This window comes from Larus michahellis, chromosome 1 (assembly GCF_964199755.1).
Source record: "Larus michahellis chromosome 1, bLarMic1.1, whole genome shotgun sequence".
NCBI lineage: Eukaryota > Metazoa > Chordata > Aves > Charadriiformes > Laridae > Larus > Larus michahellis.
In genome coordinates this window covers 97,325,260-97,346,949 of record NC_133896.1, presented here as the reverse complement: position 1 = coordinate 97,346,949, position 21,690 = coordinate 97,325,260, and the positions used below count along the sequence as shown (strand labels likewise).

At 50.9% G+C, this 21,690-nt stretch overlaps 1 protein-coding gene across 1 annotated transcript; it reads right to left on the bottom strand.

Moving 5' to 3' along the window:
- Positions 1–3,171: 3,171 nt before the first annotated feature.
- DRD3 (dopamine receptor D3) lies at positions 3,172–20,236 on the bottom strand. Its single transcript, XM_074572817.1, has 7 exons — positions 20,134–20,236; positions 17,076–17,367; positions 10,405–10,517; positions 9,047–9,189; positions 7,696–7,892; positions 6,459–6,804; positions 3,172–5,617 (listed from the first exon to the last, which is right to left on the bottom strand). Exons 2-7 carry the CDS (start codon positions 17,361–17,363, stop codon positions 5,421–5,423), a joined length of 1,284 nt encoding a protein of 427 aa, XP_074428918.1. The 5' UTR covers positions 17,364–17,367; positions 20,134–20,236; the 3' UTR covers positions 3,172–5,420.
- Between the last annotated feature and the right edge of the window lie 1,454 nt (positions 20,237–21,690).

Sequence of the window (21,690 nt, the reverse complement as noted above, 5' to 3'; positions counted from 1 at the left end):
CACAGCGGGGTCCAGCTGAGCTCAGCCGCCTTAGCCGGCCTGCCCACCCCCTAAGGAGTCTGGGCAGGAGTACCTGGGGAAGCGAGGTTTTCTACAAGACTTTTGTTTTGTCCTTGTTGTAGTCTGACAAATGTGGGGGTTTTTTTTAATGTCTGGCTGCAGCTGGGATTGTTAAGGCAACGCGTCCCACAGCTGCTGCAAGGTGCGCTGGAGCATGTTAGCTGAGCGGCCTCACCTGCGGAGCAGCGGGACAGTGCCGGCGGGTGGAACGCGCCTCCTCCATCATTTCATTGCCTTCCCAGCAGGCAGCTTTCCCTCATGGAACGTTGTTTTACCTTCTCCGCCATGGGCCTTTGTGCTTTCCCACTGAATGAAAGACTCCTGTGTGACCTGGTGCCTGTCGTGCCTGCTGCTGCCTCCGACAGGGGAGAGTGTTTTATGGCTTCTCTGTTTACATGTTACAACATAAAACTTAACGGAAGAACTGCTGATTTTAGCTCTGGATGGTTTCAGTTCGGTGCCCGGTACCATTTAAGGTTTTAGTAACTTGAGTAACCCGTGGTTTTGCTTCTAGGCCTGAAGTTTAAATTGTAGCCCTTGAGAACACAGCTGAGAGCCATGGGGCACACGTGGGGCTCTGATCTGTGGTGGACATCTCCTGTTGCACCTGCCCCCATGTAAGCCACAGAAGTAGTTACAATAAACACCATACAGCAGTTTAAATAGAAATTTTTGGGGATCTGTGAAGGGGTGGGAGTGAGCTATGGAGATGCTCTCTGCTTGCTTCTGCCTGCCATCCTTGTAGGCATGAGTGACTGAGAGCAGGTCGGGGTGGGCTGTCTTGTCTTGCCTTGTTTTCACAGGATTGGTACCCACCTTCAGTACCCTCTACCACCATGGCCACGACACAGCAGCCTGAGGAGGGGTTGCACGTTGAGAGGCAACATGGAGAGTAGGTTGCTGCCTGGCCGGCTGTCCTTTAAAGCCAGTCCAGAGTTGGGTGGGGGAGCGGGAGGTGAGCATCTCTGACCCTTTATTCTGAGAAACCTCTTATTCTGAACAGCAGATTCATAATCCATTTTATTTGTGGTTTTTGCTCTAAAAAAGTAAAGTGCTTCAGAGCTGCAGCCAGCATCAGGGTGCCTCGTGTCCCTCCTGGGAGGGCACTGGCCAGTGGACGCAGACGCCTAGGTGGGTTGTGCTGTTTAGGAGCCCCCGCAGAGCAGCATTACACGCAGAAGCAGGAAACTTGATGCACGCAACATGTAGCACACCTGCTGCAGACAGGACATGGCAGGTCTGGGCAGCCCCAGGTATGCACAGAGGAGATCAGGGGCTCCATGGCTTTGCCCGAGTCGGTGTGCCGTGCTGCGAGAGAGCTGCATCTGCCTGCTAACCGGAGCGACCGCAACTCCCTGCGAGCCTGCTGAGCGAGCCCCAGTGGCTACGTGGTCCCAGCAGCTCGTCTGGGCTCCCACAGTTCAGTCAAAGCTACAGCTCTGGGAGCTGGGAGAGATGTCTGCCTGGAGAAACAGTGGAGGCAGGGGATAAGCGGTGTTTTTCCGTCCATTTCTCAGGCGTGCTGTAATTGCGTCTAGACAGGCAGTACTTGGATGGCTGCCTTGTACCTTGCACGGGGGACTGCTGCTCCCGGTGGGTTTCACCAGCTCTCCTTCAACTCCAAAGGGTCTTAACTCCCTTCAGCTACAGCAGAGATACCTCCTGGCTATTTGGTCCACGGGCTCATCTACAAATGGCATCCGGCATAGAGGTCCGTAGGTATGCCGTTCCCGCTGCCTGGTGGAGCAGGGTGAAGGTGAGCACAGACAGCATGTCCGCCCAGCGTGCTCTCGCAGCAGGTCTCCTGGCGCCGGGAATTATTTACAGCCGGCGGCGGTCTCTGAGCTCCCTCCTTCTCTCTGCGGGAGAGGAGCTTTCTGCGTTCTCCAAAGGCTCTTCTAATGTGACTATCAGCATGTAAATGAAACCCTGTACAATGCCTGTGGTCCTTCAGCAGAGCACGGAGTCACGGCTCACCTCTCCTCTTCCAGCCAGTCGTGGAGCCAGGGGAAAAAAAAACAGCAAAGCTGAAAACGTTGTAGAAAATGAAGGTTAGGAGGAGGCATTTCAGTCAAAAAATGAGTGAGCATGGATTATTCTACTGCAAATAACGAGGGGGGGTTGTGAAGCACAGGTCCTGGGGGGTTCTCAGCTGCCCCTCTGCCTTGCTAGGGAGGGCAGGGGGGTGTCAATTGGTTGCACCTTTGACTGCCTCTGTTCCTTGGCATGAGGCCACCTGTGTTCGTATTGCCACAGTAAAACAGGGCATGGAGCTCAAGCAGCACTTGAGGGAGGGGGAGAGAGAGATTGTTTTCTTTTGGAGTTGAGTTTTTGTAATTGTGGTGGGGGTTTTTTTTGTCCATAGCAGGTTATAGTTCAAGAGGTTGCTGTCAGTTTTGTGATGTGATAGTTCAAATCTTAATTATTAAATAAAGGACCATATTTTTAGATGTAGAACTTTCCCCATCCCTCATAGCTGTGTGGGTACCAAAATAGTGTTTGGTCTCCTGTCACACCTCCTGTTCCTCACCTCTGTCCTGAATCGCCTTGGGGATCACTACTTGAAGAAAAGGTTCAAACTCAAGTAAGATCAGGCTGAACATGATACCTGAGAGATGGTAGACCAGGGCCTGAAAGGGACCCAGTCACCCTTTAAAAGATCTTTTTCCTTGTTTCCACCTTTATGGCAACTGTGTATATAAAGCAACTGAAATTGGTCTCTGGTGATCTGTGTTATGAAGCATCTTAATGAGAATTACTTCAGCGGCAATCTGTCCACAGGTTAACTCACTTGATTGATACTCCCAAAATCCTGTGTGCCGAGTGCCTCCCGTGCTGTCCAGCGCCTTTGAGCAGATGGAGTAACACTGCCGCACGCCTGCCTGGCGTAGCTGGGAAACTAATTGACCATATTTTCAGAATTCATCTGCTGGAAGTGCTTACAGCAGCTGTTGATTTCTTTCCCAGTTGCAAGTAAAATGCAAGTAATAATGAAGACCTCCTGTGGGTGTCCAGGCGGATGATCATTTTGTACAGGGGAAGTGTTAAGAAAGTTACAGGTGAGAAAAGGCTTATGGAAGGGCTACATTCACCACAGAGGTACCAAAACTTCCGTTTACATCTGTGTTTTATTGTATTAATGCCATTACAATGCAGTATGGAGGGCACTTCCCCAGGCGAACAATACATGCTGTCCATCTCCTCCCAAAACCCAAACGAACAAAAGAAGAAGCTAGAGCTCTGCTATGGGCTCCAGAGGCGGAGGACAATGTTTTTGGCTTTATATTCGGAAAGAGAGGAAGCTCTTCCCGGATGGAGGAGCTGTGGCGTGGGCGAGAGCAGAGACAGCGCACACAGTTACACCCAAAGCTGTCAAATGCGCACAGGTAGCGGCACGGCTAAGCCCGGCCCGGGGGGTGAGAGCTGGGGCCTCGGATCCTCTGCAGTGATGGGGGAAAGTGAGAGAAACCCGTTGAGGCTGTCCCAGGTCAGGTTTGTCTATACAAGGAGAAGAGCATTAGACTGCCCTGATATGAAACCAGCTTACATGGTACAGCAGGCCTCGTCTGGTGTTTGCACCCAGGAATTACTGGAGATGGCTTTGTGGAATACTGCTGGGAAAGGAGGCAGTGGGAAGGCTGTATTTGGCCAGCTCCTGGAAGCTGGGATGTACGGATGCCCCGTGTGCTGACAGGTCTACCGGCAAGGGCAACCAGGGAGACTCCCATGTCTGATCCTGAGGCGCATGTCCTTCCTTACTGGCAGGGATGTTACTGAAATGCCCCCCAGGATGTTATCTGGGGGATGCCTCTTCCCCAGGCATGGGCTGTAACAGGATTTACTGCAACAGTCAGACAGGACAAACCCTTGTTCTAGCAGTGCTCCTGATGAGAAGAGGAGCACGAATGGAGATTGGTTCCAAAGAGTTTTGTCCAAAGAGTCCAACAAGTTTTGAAACAGAGTGCATGCAAGCTGCCCCAGCTGAAAAAAGCAAGTTTGAACCTATTGCAAGCATGACTGGAGCTATCCTGGGCTTTGTTCATTATTTAACAACCCCAGTAGATGACCGGGTGTGTGGTAGTTAAGTAGAGGACAATCTATCACTGCTCCTTGGGTTAGAAAGAGAGGGGACACTGTGATAGTGATGCACTTCTCATACGAGCTGACCTACAAGAGGGATGGTAGCTGCCTCTCTACCTTGCAAGGAACAACAAAATACAAGCTGGCAGCATGGGGGAAGGATTCATTTGCATTTGGGGAAGTTGTCTCAAGCACTCAGTCTGACCCAGTTTTATGGGCAAACCTCTTGATGGAGACAACAAGGACATTGTCGTTTCTCCATCAACGTTCCCCTTCTAAATTTCCTTGCCAAATTTTTGCTCTTGGCTCCAGATTGAAGGGATCAGGACCCTTACCCAAGAGGTCATGTCTGCCCTATTACTAGGACTGCTGTGCGTGAGCTGGGTGCCTTCTGCAGGCGGAGGCTCCAGCAGTGGAAGGGCAAATGCCTTCCCAGCACGCAGGCGGCGGAGATGAGAGATGCTGTCTGCTTGGGTCCGGTGTGCTCTACAAGCTCCCAGCTCCCAGGAGTCGTGCCTGATCTTCCACTGCAATCCCAGCTCTGCCTCTCAGCACCGCTGTGCCCAGCGCTGAGGGACTCACTGGTTTGCCTCGGTGTCTTCTTCCCCTCCCTCCCCCGAAGCAGGAATCACAGAATGGTAGGGGTTGGAAGGGACCTTCAGAGATCATCTAGTCCAACTCCCCTGCCAAAGCAGGTTCACCTAGAGCAGGTCGGACAGGAAGGCATCCGGCTGCGTTTTGAATGTCTCCAGAGAAGGAGACTCCACCACCTCTCTGGGCAGCCTGTTCCAGTGGTCTCAAAGTAAAGAAGTTTTTCCTCATGTTGAGATGGGATTTCCTGTGTTCCAGTTTGTGCCTGTTGCCCCTTGTCCTGTCAGTGGGCACCACTGAAAAGAGCCTGGTCCCATCCTCTTGACACCCTCCCTTTAAATATTTATAAGCATTGATGAGATTCCCTCGCAGCCTTCTCTTCTCCAGGCTAAACAGACCCAGGTCTCTCAGCCTTTCCTTGGAGGAGCACTTCTACTTCTTAAGCAGGAGCGTTGAGGCTCAGTGTGGAAAGCCAGCCATGCAGGTGGGGCGCATTCCTGCTCTTCCCTCTGGTGCAGAGGGTGCCTGGCTGTCGGCAATGACCACGTCTCGCCGACCACCACCGCTCATAGCTGAGGGCAGCGCATCAACCCCCGCAGCCTGTAAAGCAGAGGGAGGGAAGGGCCCCACACCTTGTCCAGGAGGCTGCTGCAAACGGCAGTCGGTGCAGCCCCATGCCGGCCCCACAGTCAGCAGCAGAGGATCTTGAGGAAGGCTTTGCGGAAGTCGGTGTTGAAGGTTGTGTAGATGATGGGGTTGAGGGCGCTGTTGACGTAGCCAAGCCAGGTGCTGGCACTGTAAAGCCCTGGGGGCACGTGGCAGGATGGGCAGTGGGCGTTGAGGATGTGAATCAAGAAGAAGGGCAGCCAGCAGACTATGAATGCCCCTGGGTTTTGGAGAGAGGGAGAAAACAATCCATGACTTTAGAGAAGTAACTGCTTGGAAAGGGGCCTGCTCCTCTGCCCTCTCCCTCCAGCCTCTCACTAGTTCCATGCGTTTGGTAAACGCTGAAGGTGACTCATGTTTATTCCTGGTGCAGAGGGACTTGGCAAGAGCTCAGGCTCCCTGGGACCAGTAGTTATGTGAATGGGTGGATGGGGCTTCAGAAGTGGCTTGGTGACAGGTGAAAGCAAGTGGCCACAACTGAGAGGGAAAGACTGCTGCCTTAGCGGCTTCGATCAGTTACACTGAGGGCTGGGTTATTTCCCTGCTACTACTGAGTTAATGAGGGGAAACAGTGCGTCTGGTGACCGTGGCAGGCGACTGGGGCACCAATCTCGACTTCTCTACTCAGCTCTATGAGCTGGTTCCTCTGCTGCTCCTTGCCCCAGTTTCCCATTCTGTAGTTGGAGCTAAGAGCTGCTGCATCTATGGAAACCTAGGGTTGTTCCATCTTAATAATAATAATAATAATAATAATAATAATAATAATAATAAAGGAAAAGAGAAAGCAAAGGTTGTTGCTGCCTCTAGCAGGGCTTGTTGGCCACTGATTTAAAACAAAAGGGTAACAAAACGTATCAAATAAAACACTAACATACTTGGCTCTCAACATCTGAGAGCATTACTCTAGATTCTCTCCTGAGTTTGTGGAGCAGTGACAGATGAAGTCTGGGCCTGGCTTGCATTTTTTTTTAATCTCAACACTGTATTAGGAGATTCCTTGCTCTTGCAAGTCCCAAACTATCACCCCTTGCACCCCACTAGCCAGGGCGGCTCTCACTCACCCAGGACAATAGCTAGCATCTGCGTAGCCTTCCTCTCCCGAAGCTGGATCAGCCGGGGCTGCTGATGTGCTAGCTTCAAAGAGCTGATGGTTTTGCCATCGCTGAGCCTCCGTACCTCCAGCCCTGGCTTCATACTCTTTCTCCTGTCTTCCAGCCTGCTGTGTTGCGTAGTCCCTGGTGTCTTGGTGAGGGATGCCTCGTGGCAGAAGCTGCGGTACCGCTGCAGGCTGAAGACAGTCAGCAACTTCCTTTTGGTAGACATCTCCTGGCCTGAGCATTTGAGCGGGAGACAGGGGGAAAAGGTGCCTTGGCATCTGTTTGGCAAAGTTTTTCTCTCCATGTGTTCCTGCAAAAGAGGATGCCACAGAGGAGCTGGGGACCATCCAAACCCTTCATTGGGTCAATGGATGACGAGGAAAGTTGTAGGAGTCATCCTTAGCCCCACCTGCTTCTTAGGTTTGCACCATATCCTCTGGACTGACCTTGGCTTATCAGGGGTGTGAACCACCACCGGACAACTCTCTGCCTCCATCCCACCAAGGAGAAGCATGAGAATAAGAGCTGAAATACCTCCTCTGCTAACCTTTCACTTGCATTTCTGTGTTGGTCCTGCTTCCCTCAACATCCCCACCCTTTTTTAATGTAGCTTCACTGTGAGAAAATGGGTAAAACAAGCAGATAAGCATGATGAGGCAACCCCTTTCAAACCATTGTGCTCGTTCCCATGGTTGCAGATATTTCATCTAGAAAGGTCAGTGGAACAAATGGTCTGTGCACCATGAGCATTTTGACCTCTTAAATCTGTCAGATGAAGAGGGATTTTTTTTTTTTTTTTTAATAATCCAGGTTAAGGTCTGTGAAGGCCTGAGAATGAAGCCTCATAGAGGAAAAATCAATAAATGAAGACATTAAAATCAATAAATGAAGAAATTAGCCAGACTTCCTCATGGCTGAGAAAGCCCTGCTCTGAAGAAATACTGAAGTAGGCTGTGCTTTTTCCTAGCTGCCTGGTTCTAGAGGGCAGAGACACACACAAGGGGTATCTTCTTTCTAGAGGGCTGAAAAGGATTTAACTGAAACTTCTGCGTCTGGAATATCATGGTGTATGAGCGAGGGATGGGATGAAAACATGCCATGTCCCTTCTTTATGCTTTCTGTTCTGTGCTTTGACCCTTTGAGGAGATGATGCATGCCCTGTCCTTTTTGACAGCTCCTACTGTGCACATGTGGATCTTACTTCGTGTGCGTAACACGGTTTGGTGCTGGCGCTGTGGCTGCCCTGCCGGGTGAGGGTTCGCTTCTTTTGTCTTTGTCTTAGCACGAGGTAAATCCGGACATAGAGCAGCAGGGTCACCATGAAGGGGAGGTAGAAGGACACCAAAGAGGAGTAGATGATGAAACTAGGGTTGGATATGGAACAAACACTGGGATCCCCTGGGGAGGAGAAGAGAGAGAGAGAGAGAGAGAGAGAAAGGAGCAGCTGAGCTGCTTCGGATTAGTACAAGGAGGCTCTGGTACCTCCTTTTTGGCAAAGCAAGTCGAAAGGTGGCCGGTGGACAAAGGCAATCTAAGGAGTGCAAGTATCTCCTATCTCTGTTGTTGTAAATTACACTGTGGCCTACCCACTCGCCTAACTGATGCTTAAAAGGGACTCTACCTAGGGCCATGTGGCATGACCCAGCACGCATCTGCCTGCTTTTCTGGCCAACAGCTCTGCCCTCTTCTCTCACGCCTATTCCCACCCTTTCTCAGAGGATCCTTTCTCCTTTCGTCCTTCCTCCTACTCCTCTGTCAGCCCCTGAGCTGTCTAGATGCAGAGGTGTGCCTTCAGCCCCACCTGCCTGGACCAGGCAGTGGGGGACAGCAGCGGCTCCCACTCCCTGTCCCCTTCTCGCCTCAAGCACTGCACAGAGGACAGATGGGGAGCAGAGGACTTCTCCCTGTGGCTCAGGGGGAGTGAAGGGTCCCCTGCCCCTCCACCTCCAAGGAGAATGGGCTGCCCTAGGTGAGGGGAAGGAGAAAGACCAACCTGCCTCCAAGGAGGAGACTAAATTGTTTCCTCTCCTCAAGGGATTAGGTGAGGAAGCAGACAGCCAGTTGGAAGGGAAGGAGGTTTCTCACAAGCAGCGCCAATATGCAGTCCTTGCTGTTTAGAAATGTGTCCTGTATCCGATTTAAAACTGTGTGTCTGGACCTATTAATATCGGCAAGTCTGGTAGGGGTGGGGGAGGGCTGGGGGTGGGGGGGTGTTGGACGTGCTGCACATCTAGAGATTTGCTCTGTGAGCACAGAGTGATTTTTTGGGGGCACCTGTAGTCCTGGAGACTTTGATGGGCATGGATTTGGCAGTAAAGCAGGCAGGTCTGTCCTCAGAGCAACAGTCAGTGTCTGCCTGAGCAAATGGCAAGTTTATCGACAAAAGCACATCTGCTCTCCAGCACTGGAGATTTTTCTCACCCTTCATAGTGTGCTTTCCAGTTCCCTAGAATTTCCTGTAACTTGGAAAGTCTGCAGGACCCATGATAAATGACCTGGGCAGCCCCATTTCCAACCCCTCCTTGCGTGCTATTGTTCGGGACGTCACATACCTGTAGTATTGAAGCCAAAGAGGAGAGGGCATGACACTGCGAACGCCAGCATCCAGACTATCACGATCATGAGAGAGACCCTCCTGCAGGAGCTCTGCCCAGTGCTGTACTGGTACTGAACTGGTTTCACCACTGCAGTGTATCTGAGGACCAAACCAGCTCGAGAAAGAGGAGAGGTAAGAATGGAGGGAGGAAAAGGACCGGGTTTTAAAAGGAGAAATGAAAGCCACACAGGGAATGTGACAGTGAACGTGGTGAAGAAATAGAAGAGGAAAGGAGAGAAGACCAGATGATGGGATCAGCAATTTGTAGAAATGGTAAGCGGGGCGTTGGGGGGAGGAACAGAGGAAATCAGAGTTAGTTGGCAGCACTGCAGAGAAACGCTCTGCAGAACTGCTGGCATTGTGAAGCTACAAGTTTTGGAACACCAGATGGACCTAGAAACCCCAGGGAACCCTCATCCCTCAAGCCCTTAAGGTTATATGTGGACTGCTGGAAAAGAGCGGTCTCTGGAGCAACCACAGCCTGCTACGCTCGGTGCCTCAGCTGCCTGCTCTGGTGTTGGCCTCGCTGGCAGCCAGAGGATTGCCCACAGGCAGGTGTCCAGGGCCTTCGGCTGCCAGGGTGCCTCAGGGGATGCAGCTCAGCAAGGCGGGGATTTGGAAGGCGCAGGAGTCTCGTCTTTCGGAGAGCCCTGGGGCTGCTCCTTGCAGACAGAGCCAAAATGAAACAGGGATGAAGATTCCCATGAAAGAACACTGGGCCAGCCCAGCATTGAGAGCTGCTTCATCCGATTACCCTTGAACCACATATTACAAAGGTACCCTGCAGCGTTTTTTTCCTTTCCACGTGTGCTGAGGTCTTGGCGCCCAGCCCTCAGCGTTGCTTAAAATAGGCTCAGTTTTAAGATGCAGAAAACCAGGGCAAGGCTGAAGACTACACAGCAATAATCTTCACCCCTCCCTATGTGCGTGGCAGGATTGTGTTTATTAAAACTTCATGAGTGTGGTCTCCAGAAGGAGAAACCCTCTTGGAGACTCAACGGGAGTTAGATGACCCATTCTGGTTCCTGCCTTCAAAAAGCATGAGGGTGCTTTGTTGATACTACCAGTTGACTGCCTACTGGTGATGTTTTACTGCTTGTGCCTCTCTGCCCTTAAGTGCAGACACCTTCTAGCACATGGAGGGCAGAGCCATATCAATAGCAGTAGTGGCAGCAGTAGACTTGCAGAGAGGTTTATGCTCCTGAAGACACCAATGCTGCCTGTGCAAACCCCCCTCTTCCTTGGCCCTGCTACGCTGGGGTACGGGGCCCACCCCAACTCCAGACTATGCCCCTGGATGCTGTTGGCTCTCACCTGTCAATGCTGATAGCGCAGAGGTTTAAAATGCTGGCTGTGCACATCATTACGTCCATGGTGACGAAGATATCGCAACAGATGCGGCTGAAAGTCCAGACTCCTCCAGTCACCTGCACCAGCAACCACAAAACTGTCAAGCCTTGTTCTGCACCAAGTCCTGATAAGTGACATATAAGGGGGTGCTCTCCTCCAAGCATCTCAACAGCTAGATGTGTTCATGTCCGCCGTGATGTCCAGAGGGAAACCGAGGGGCCTATGCTGTGTGCAATATAACACAGCGGTAGGTCATGGAGAAGGAGCCACACCTTGATTTCAATCCTTTAGTTTAGGAGTAGATAGCAGCTATCCCTTAAGGCCTAGCATGATACATTGATTTAAATCTGACATCACTGTGTATATCCTTTGATTAAGGATTATCTGAGAAAATCTAAGGGCTGAAAATGTTTCTCAGCTTAGCTGCTGGAGTTCTCTTGCAGGCAGTGAGCTGGAAAAATGCCGCAAATGTTATGCATTTATGCATAAAAAAGAGACCTGAGGCCCAAGGGTTCTCTAAAACCTTATCTGGATTCTTATCTCAGTTACAGATTTTGATTTTTAGATCTGAGTGAGAAATCACAAGCTATTTGGATAAAGGGTTTTGGGTTGCTACCATGTTGGGCTTTTGTTCTGGTTGTTTTGAATTTTTAATCTGAAGTGTGTAATCGTGAAAGCTTAGCTGCAGCCAATCTTTGCGATGGAGAAATGCATTTTTTTCACCCAGCCATCAAGTTCTCGATAATGACCTTTTCGGCTGACAACAATATGTTCCAAGCACCGTGCGACACTGCTCTCCTCGGGGCTGGGATGACAGCCTGACTCCAAGCAAGGTGGTCTGCCTCAGCACCCGCTCCTTGTAGCAGATGAACAAGGAGGCAGCCTGCTCTCCAACAGATAAGTCCCTTGGATGAATACAAGCAAACAAATCTAATGCTGGCTGGAGAAGGCGGGGTAGGAGAGAAAGAGGGAGGAAAGTCCTTGCTTGGAGAGAGCCTGGATTTTAGCCTTCGGCCCTGTAGATCCTGCTGGTTCAGCTGGATCCTGGGAAGCTATCAGGAACTGGCACCATTTCCTGGTCTCTTTGCTTACATTTAGACCATATGTGGAGTACTGCATCTGGTTTTGGGGCCCCACTACAGGAAAAACGTTGATCAGTGGGAGCGGATCCAGTGGAGGTCCTGGGGTTCCTGGGGGCTGGAGCACTTGTCCTGTGAAGAGCAACTAAGGGAACAGGGCTCGTTCAGCCTGGAGAAGAGGTGGCTTTGGAGGGGTGGGGGGGCTAACAGCAATCCCTTAGTGCCTAGTGGGAGGTTATTAAGGAAGTCAGAGCCAGGTGACTAAGAAGACGGCGCCAGGTTTTTCACAGCAGTGCGTGGCGGGAAGATAAGAAGCGACAGGCACAAATTGAAAGAAGAATGGTGAAAACTGGTTATGAAGGTAAACTTTCTGACCATGTGGACAATGAGACAGTGGAACCAGTTGCTTGGTGAGTCTGTGCAGGTTCCATCTTTGGAGGTTTTCGAGACCCACTCAAAAATACCCATCCCAGGTCAGGCTTGGCTGATCTGTAAGCTTGGCTTCTAAGGCAGTGGGTCAAACCCACCCCAAGTGTCGACACCTCGGAAGGACATGGTCCCTGCAGTGAGAAGCACCTGTATTAATACAGACTTCACTCTGTGCGAGTTGCTTTCAGAGTCGTTTAAGAAATAATCCTGAGAAATGGAAATGGTTTAATGGCACCAGCATTCCCACACGTGGGCACAGGAACTCGCCGAGGTGAGCTGTGTCTTTAGGGTGTTCTCCGCTGGAGCCAGCTGCTATGTGTCAGAAGTCAGGTGCTGAACGAGGCAGTCTTCCATTAGACCCCCCTGACTCGGAATAAATGCAGAGGAGAGAAATGGGAACTGTGCTTTCACCCTCAGTTCTCTGACACTTGTCAGGCTCCTTTGTTTTCTTTTAAAAAAAGCAAGCACAGGAAAAAACAAACAAACAAAAAACAAACCAAACCCTTAGAGCTTTTCCACACAATTAGGTGGGCTATAAGATGTGCAAACTGAAGGCTGTCCCTCTGAAATTAGAGACCTTAATAGGTAGGTTCAGTTTTCAAAGAAACCCCACACCATTTTTGCTTTAGTTGCAGATTTTGAGATCTGCTTGACCAACTCAAAACATAAAAAAAAATTATAAATGCTGGAAGCCTTTGCAGCGGGACCCGGTAAGGGTTGTTTCTGTAGTCTGAGGCAAAATGCAATGCAGCATCTGTGTGATCTGTGGAGTCTGAAGAATATTTCACCGGGAGCTGGTGCCAGGTGTTCGCGTGAAAGCCAGCTGCCACTAGCCCAGCAGATGTGCAAGCGCTTCACTGGGGGAGTTTCCAAGGTCCTGAGTGCATTCAAACGCTTGGCACAAGAATATGAACCATCAAAACTGAAGAAGGTGGTGGCGGGAAGGGTGCTGAAGTGAACCCTCTCAGGATGGTGCATTGAGATTGCACCACCTGCATTATATGCTGTAGCTTGTATTAAGAGGATGCTTGACAGATCAAAACGCTTGGGCTTAAAACCCATCGTCACTTCCACCAGCCACAACTTCTAAAATGGGGAGTAGCTGACGTCGGTGAAGTAGTCAATATTTACCTGTGGGGTATGTGAACCCAGAATTCATTCCAGAATTTAACAAAGAACTTTTTATTATAGGCCTCGTCCATAATTTTTTAAATTCTATTTCTGCTCTTCCTTTTATTGCTCTGTTCCGCTCATCTTTGCTACAGCAGCTCGAACTTGCCAGTGTGCATTTCTGGTTTTCGTGTGCTGGCAGGGTACCTGTTCTTTATCCCTCTGGTGCCTTTTGTCCAGGAATCTCAAAGCACATCACAGGTATTAATTGAACGAATCCTCACAACTGCCTGGGTGAGGTGGATGGTCAAATATTGTTCTTTCACAGCTGATGAGAGCAAACCACAGAGAGATGAGACGATACAATCTCTCATTACCACTCAGCGCCTGTGCAGCAGAAGTGGGAATAGAGTCCAGGATGAAATCCTGTCTCTGTCAAAGACAATGCTAAAGCTCCCTATAGACTATTCAGGTCAGGTTCTCACCTCATCTTTCTTGATGACCACTCTGCTTTATCCACAAAATTGCAGTATTATTATTTTTAATTTTCCAGCCCTATAGGAAGTCTTCCAGTTTAAAACAAAATAAACCATTGCACATTTATGAATGCACTTATGCAAATCCATCACTCTCCTGAATCCTTAAAAATAAACAAAAGAATCTCTGTATATCAGATATGTACGATGATGCCATAGTGAGAAGTACATGGACGGGAAAGTACAAACCATGAAGTTGCACCAGGTGATGACAGGCACGTAGGTAGCGGTGCATCTAAGCAGGCTCGCTTAAGCGTGTTGTGTTTAAGAGAGAGGTCTTCTTGGGGGGGCTGTTAGCTCCCTGCAGCTGTAAAATGGCTGCTTATGTTTTTGCACGGCGGGAGTAACCCCGAGCATGAATGCGGTCAGGCCTGCTGACAAGCGGTAAACTGCTGAGCTGCAGTCACGCAGTTGTCCGTCCTCCCTTTGACGGTAATCTGGCGAGCTCCTTGAGCTCAAAGAGCAGTTGTGGGTCTCGCTCCTCTGGTGTGAGAGCCATGGAAGAGGAGGCAGCGTTATTCTCACACGCTCTGAACAGAGCTGCAGACTGGAGCTCAGTGACAATCTTCTTCTGAAGGTTTTTTCCCTTTGGAGGTAGAACTGGATGTTGTGAGAAGACTGAGAAGGAAGCTCCAGGCCATGCTGCTACATGTCATCCTCCATTTATACAATGACTATAAGGCATAATGGTATTTAATACCATCAGACTCCGGCAGGCAGGATACCCTAATGCCACTGTCTTGGAAACCTTGGTGAGCTTCAATAGCCACACCAGCCACAGCATCAGGGATCAGTAAAGAACTGGGGTAGCAGTACTGGTATATTAGACCTACCCATTGACCCCAGAATATTACTGACACAGCGCTGAATAGCATTTTTGTGCCAGGAACTTCATTAAGTGGAGATGAGGATTTTGAGGTTATAAAATCTTCCTATTGGTGCTCTGTCACAGCCTTCCCAAAAGACTTCTCAGAAAGAGACAGTTCTGGTCTGCATGATCAATAAAATGACAAATTTTGTGGAGAAGGTCCAGGCCGTAGATGGCTCTAAAAATTGTGTGTAAAGCACCAAGTTCATAAGTGACATTTAAATCCGAGGTATTCATCCACCTTTAGCTTCTCCTGGTCTCAGATGTCTGCTTTGGCAAACGTTCAGTAGATGAATAGGTTTTGGGGACTGAATGATTTCTTGGCAATTTCCAGGCCCAGTGTGTACAGAAGCATGATGCCATTTCTGCTTCATTGGTAGCATCGTTGATCCATAAACGGCAGCAAATATCTAAATGACTTTGGGGCTTTTAGGATTGTTTTTTAAATCTTTATCTTGCTGGAGTCCTACAGCCTCGTTCTCTAGGACATACTGTGCAATGTTGGGAGTGATTGGTTTGGTTTGGGATGTGTGTGTGTTCTTGTCCCTGTTGTTTGGGTGACTCTTGGCTCAGCTACTTTGATTCTCCAAGCTCCAGACATGAAAAATTAATCTTGAATTGGTCTACAAACACAACTAGGGAATGGATCTACTGTAGTCCTCACAAATTGTGACCACAGTACTGCGTGGCGGCAGAGGCTGCTGTACAGGTGTCCCTCAGTTCCACCATCTCCACAGCGATAGCGAGTGATAAGCCTTTTCTAATGCAAAGCATATTGTCATTTCATTAAAGATTGGGATATGCTTGAGGTGATGGACTATTCCTGTATAAGCAGCCCCAAATAAAATTTGACTTTTAATAATATTTTTTAGTTGCAATGAAATTGCAGAGTCTAATTCTATCTTGCTGGGATGGTTCTCCTCCCTTTCCCCTCTGATTCTTTGCTTTTAAACCATTCAGTGTAACACAACCGAGCTGTAGACATCCCGCAGGCCAGCTCCAGGACCGCTCCACACAGATTAGTCTAAATGTTGCTACTGACTTCATTAGGAATATAACCACACATGCAGTATCATGGTGCTCTCTTTGTTCTTTCACTCCACAGCGATGCTATACATAAATAATTAACCAGCAATGCCCTTATTAATGATGCCTATATACAGAGCAAACCCTTAATTTCTCTTAATTGTAACCTTGCTGAGACTGCAGTGGGCACACTTTGGATTAACACATGGGAAATGATTAGGCTGGGTGCCAAAGCTGAGAGCTGTCTTGCCTGTTGAACGTACCCCGGTGGCAGAGGAGGGCTGTAGGTCACTTCCAGTCCCCTGTTACTTGACCAAATCTCCTGCTACCCACATAGCAGGTCTGGCATTTGCTGGTGGTGTCCTGTCTTGTCCTACTTTTCTGTTCACGCGCTGTGCAGTCCATATGCACAAGTCAAAATCCCTCTCTGCTTCTGATTTGTTTTGCGGGAAGGAGGTCAGCCAAAGGTGGGCAGCTGCCAACAGAATATTTACCCTCCCCTTCAGCCCGATCTCGGCTTGCCCCTTACAAAATGAGCACGAGGCTCCAGCGAGATCATGGCTCAGAGGCTTATTCTGTCTCTGTTAGCATGAGAACAGGGTACTAGGGCTCAGCTGAAAGCTTAGGGCTGATAGATGTTCACTCTAATTTTTCTAGACCTACCAGTTTTTGTGAATTAGTGTAAAAACGCTGAAGAGAACAGATAAAAATGTCAGCCATAGCATACCTTCATGTATTTAGTTCAGTAAAAATCTTTGCCCCAGGAGTGGCTTCAGTAATTCAGGATTTTGCTGCAGTGTGGGGGAATTTGGTTTCCATCTTTGCTGCCCTGTATCTGATGGTGTTGTCCATACTGTGCATGGACCAGCCAATGTGCAAAGGTCAGGGAAATGGAGAATAAGATCTCGAGGGCTTGATGAGTCCTTTGAAGTTATTGTGAAAAGGCTCACATGACTGAAAGAGATTTTGGAGCATGTTCTTCAGCTTCATCTCTTTGTCAGCCTGCTTGGGGGATGTTGCTTGGAGCTGACCTAACATCATGGACATTAAGCCTCTTAAACTCTGCAGGAGACAAGGATTTGACTGCCCTCGCTTGTTTTCTGGCCAGCAGGAGTAGTGACTGATCTAGGCTCTAACATGAGTTCCTGTAAGTTATATCCACCCTATTGCCTCCCCCACAATTCCTGAATCATCACGGTCCTCACTGGCAACCTTTCTGGCAGTTGGAGTCAGCTTCAAGGATGCTCAGATGAAAGTGGTGTTAGCACATCAGAACCCAAAATCTACATTACTGGCTATAGCCCAGCTGCCGTTCAAGCTCAAAGAGGCTGTGCTGTGCCAGGAAGAGCAAGGCTCAGGGTATCTGCTGATGGGTGGGACTGTGGTGCGTCTGTCCAGCATATGTCCAGCCTCTGAGGGCCACCTGTGTGACATTGTGGGCTGCCACCCACCCCACGAGTGCCCCAGAGTTAGATGGGCATTAAAATATGAATGGACTTTATCTGGCCTAGCCTGAGAGCGTGCACCAATGCTGGTGAACTTGTACTGCAGTTAAATTCTGCTAATCTTCTGCTAAGACGTACTCACCTCCAGGTACACCACCCATGGCATCACCAAAGTAGCCACCAGCAAGTCCGCCACCGCCAGGCTCACCACAAGGTAGTTTGTCGTGGTTTGCAAGGTGCGTTCCCTCAGCACGGCTAAGCAGACCAGCACGTTCCCAAAGATGATGGCCAAAATCAAGATGCAGTAGCAGAGGGCGTAGTAGGCATGTGAGTGTGGCAGCTCAGGCTCTGTAGTGTTGTCTGCCGCACAGGGAATGAGGTCAGTGGTGTTAGGATGACTGCTCATTCTTGTGAAGAGCGCCATGGGCATGCCGCTGCAAAGAGAAAGAGATGACTGAAAATCAGGGCTATACAATAATTCTGGAGAATGGTACCTCTTGTGGACTTTCATACTTCCAAGCCAGTTATAAAAGCCTTTTTTCTGCTTATGTATAGGCAGAGCTTTGTTTAAAGTCTTGCTTGGTTTTTCACTGAATCTAAGCCAAGAGAAGAATGCAAGGTTTCAAAGATTTCACCTCCTGTGTGCGTCTGAAAGGTGCAACCAGCTCACCAAGCAGTGCAGCTCTATGGAAGGCGCCAACGGTTTTAAGATGCACCAAAGTCACACCACAATACAAGTCGGCTGGGCAAGAGCACACTCTGAAAGACAACAATTTCTAGCGCTGGGGAAGACTCAACGCAGTTACCCAAACCAGGGCTTGGCCAGAAGCTTAGAACAGAATCATGGAGTCATTTGGGTTGGAAAAGACCTTTAAGATCACCTAGCTTGGACCTGGTATCTTTTCTTCTGGGAATTACCCTCCCTTTCCACTCATCAAAAAATGTCTTCAATAACTTCACGCAGTCGAGTGCTTGGCAGCCTGGCAGAGAAACCACACCTGCAGCGCTCAAGTAGCCTCTTGAACACTGGCTGCCCAGCAGTAAGCACCACCTACAGAATTACTCTTTTCCTGCAACGTGTTTCTTGTCCTAGGCCTTTTGTTCAAACAGCACTCTGCTTCAGCCCTGCCCGCCTGGCCAAATCTTGACTGTCGGCGCTGCCCCCATGTCATCCATTGTTGAGCTCTGCATTTTCCATGCCTGGCCAGAAGATCCGCTTCCTGTGCTGAAGAGCAAATCAACTTGTCATTTGGGATGAAATAATGGAAGGATGCTTGCAGCGTACTCTGCATTTCTTTTTCTTACAATAGGTTTGTGATTGTGCTCAGGAACCTACCCTTTCTTGATTTAGAAGGAGGACGATTTTTTCCAGGTATATGAAGGCTTCTGTCCCAGGGTCGTTCTGTGACATTTAATCGCTCGTATCCCTTTTTTTTTTCCTTTGCTAGTGCTCCCATTGCTGAACTCATCATCATCAGTGTGACAGGTATGAAAGGCAAGGACAAAATGTTGCAATGCCAGTGGTCTAGGTATTACTCTTTGTTCCACCTCACCCCTTGAACAGCAGCGTCTGTGGTGCACACACTCCTGGAAGAGCAGCTGTGCAATAGGTATAAATTTCTCCAGCCCCCTGGCACATATTCATCCTTAAAACCAGTGTCACTTGCGCCCGCTGGTTTGTAGTTGGGAGAGGACAAGGGCTGAATGAGATGGAAACTGAACTCCCCTCTGTCCCGTGAACACAGATCCCTCAGGACAGGGATGAAACAATCTCTTACAACACGTGTTTTGTTTGAAAGTGCCTGTGCTTGTCTCTCCTCTCTCATTCTTTTGCCTGCCCCTGACAAAGAAGTTAAGCCTTCTACTGGATCTGAAGGATCTCCCATACTGCAAGCGCTGCTGCTAAGTCCAGGACTGTTTGTTCATAAAACAGTTCAGCTGCAGCCACCCAAAGACAGGACTCATTTTGCAGTGTCCCTTGCACCGACACAGCTCCCAGTCTGGGAAACCTGTATTGTCTGGGGCCAAGAAAGGCTAGTTCTGTAGCGCTGGAAAAAACCTGCATTAAGCAGCTGCCTAGCTGATAAGCAAAGCCACGACAGGGAATGAACGAAATAGCATGCACAACATAACCAAAAGGCTTAAGGCACCGCATTACACCATTTGCCTGTGGGTTTCCTGCCCTGTCTCCTGCCCCTTACATCCTAAAACACTATTTTCGACTCTCACCTGGAGACCAGTCTTCCCTACCATGATTCCTCCCAGTTCCCCGGCCCCAGCCCTACCAGGACCCCCAGCCCTGGACTGCCCCACACACCCCCTGGCTCTGCTCGCTCTGCCTGTGGCCAGGGTGCTGCCAAACCAGGCGAGTACCAGGGTACAGGAATACGGATGTGTCAGGGGTACCAGGATATGTACGTGCCAGGGTACTGGGATATGGATATGCAGGGGATACTGGGATACGGATATGCAGGGGATACTGGGACACTGATGTGCCAGGATACTGGAATACTGATGTGCCAGGGTACCGGGATACAGCTGTTCTGGGGGTACCACGATACAGCTGTTCTGGGGGTACCGGGATACTGATGTGCCAGAGTACCAGGATACGAATGTGCCAGGGTACCAGGATACAGATGTGCCAAGGGTACTGGGATACCCACCAACGGGGGTGGCGGGATGCAGGGCTACAGGCACACCGGGGCACCAGGATACCGGGCTACCACCACCCGGGGCAGCCGGGCAGCGATCTGCGGCAGGGACAAGGGTCGCTGCCGTGGGGACAGGCAGCCGGAGGGGGAAAGGGAGGGATGCTCCTCCCGCGGGTCTCAGCCTCGGAGGGGTCCCGGTGCAGGTCCCGGTCCGGACGGCGGGGTCCGGGCGTGCGTTCAGCCGTTGGTTACAGGGTGGAGGGGAGGGGTCCGGGGTCGGGGCGCAGGGTCCAGCCGTGGCCGCGGCTTTGGGTCCGGTTCCCTCTGCGGGTGCTGGTGCGCGCCCGCCGCTTCCGCACCCGAGGGGCAGCGGCAGCTCCGCGGCTCCCGCCGCGCCCCTGGCCCGGGGCTGCCGCCTGCCCCGGAGATACCGCGGGGGGCGAGGGAGGCGGGGGAAACCCGGGGTGGGGTGGGGGGGCAAGGGAGGGAGGGTAGCTGCGGGGAAGGTGACCGCCGGCACCGGGCGGGGGGGCATTAATCAGGACTTACCTCGGGCCCGCCGGGATGTGGCACCGCCGTCGCCGCCGCCACCGAGCAGGGCTGGGTCCCAGTCCCGGTCCCGGAGCCTCCCGGCCCGACCCGCTCCCTCCTGCCGTCCTCCCGGCGCGGAGCCGCGGGGCGGAGCCGGGCTGGCCGCCTCCTCCCCACCCGCCCCCCGCCCCTGCCGGGCCGGGACCCCGCCGTGCCCGGGGAGGGGGCGGCCGGGCCGGGGTCTGCGCTCCCCTTCCCGTCCTCAAGCTCCCGAGGTGTCGCCCCGCTCCCCAAAGGGACCTGGCGGAGGGGGGGTCTTGGCTAATTTTGGAGCCGGGGTTTGAGGGGCGGGGGGGGAGTGCTTTGCGGAGGGACTGACCTGCTTCTGCCCGGGAGGCGAAGTAGAGAGATGGGAAACCAAAATCCGGGCGCTGCGCTTGGCCCCGAAAGCGCCCGCGTTGTGGCGGAGCCGGGGGGGCTGGGGGGGGGGGGGGGGCGTGGAATGCCCTTCGGCTGGAGCAAAACCCCTTCGGGAGATGCTGGGAGCGTGCGGCTTGGTAGAGAAAGTTCGCACTTAAAAAAATCGTTAGCTTAAAAACAATGATCAAAGTAGAGATGATTTTAAAAAGGGAGAGAATTAAAAAAAGTCTTTAAATAAACTACCTCAAACCTGAGATGAAAGAGTGCTGGGTAATCGGGGAGGAAGCCAGGAAGGATAGTGATGCTGGGGAAGCGTCCTTCTCCTGGGACCACAGCTCGCCACATCTACCATGGCCAGATCATGACTACAGCCACGAACTCAAGCGATGTGGCTTCCCCTGAGGTCTGAGATCAGGTCTCTGAGGCTCATTCTCCTCGAACTGTGGTTCCTGGGAGGGCTCTGTGGGGTATGAATGATCCTGGTGGGCCTTCTCTCTCCCGGGGTTGGGCTGTGCCCACCATCCACTCTGGCACAGCAAGTGTGGCTCGCTGTGGGTTGTCACGAGGGTGACACAGGTTGTCACAAGCAGGAAGCTTGGCTGCAGGGCTGAGGTTTCCCTTCCCAGGTGTGCAAAAATTGAGGTCCCAGCAGGAAGGAGGGAAAGTGTTCTTCCCCTTTATGCACCCACTGGTCAGGGTGGCTACAGGCTAACTTGTAGGTGGGCAAGACGAAAAGGAGATACTACGGACAGCAGAGTTTATTTATTTTTAAGACATTAGTTACCTTAACAAGCGTGCCTCAGGACTCTGGCTGCCTGGGTCCTGTCTCCTGATTGCAGCTACCCAAGCTAATCTCTTTGTGGATAAGGGTGGTAGGAGGGAGAAGTGCCGTAGAGAGCACTCATACCCATGAGGTGTGAGGGGTGTGAGAGTACCGGCTTTAGCCTGGCTGGGGATGGTGGAAGTGCCCATACAGGACTTCACCGTGACTGATCAGCGCCAATGCCTTTAACTGAGACTGTGACTACCCCGAGGCAGGTTGGTGGATGGTACTGGATGAGTGTGGTGAGTCACTGCCTAGTTGCTACAGGTGACACATTTGCAGGTGTCCTTGGTGGAGGATATAGCTACCAGACTATAGACCAAATGACCCAT

Excerpts from the sequence above, each read along its gene's own strand:
- DRD3 (XM_074572817.1), bottom strand. The coding sequence starts at position 17,363 with ATGCCCATGGCGCTCTTCACAAGAATGAGCAGTCATCCTAACACCACT. Across the intron at positions 7,893-9,046 it reads CTTTGGCTTCAATACTACAG|GGGATCCCAGTGTTTGTTCC; the intron begins GTATGTGACGTC and ends TCTCCTCCCCAG. Across the intron at positions 5,618-6,458 it reads GATGCTAGCTATTGTCCTGG|GGGCATTCATAGTCTGCTGG; the intron begins GTGAGTGAGAGC and ends TCCAAAACCCAG.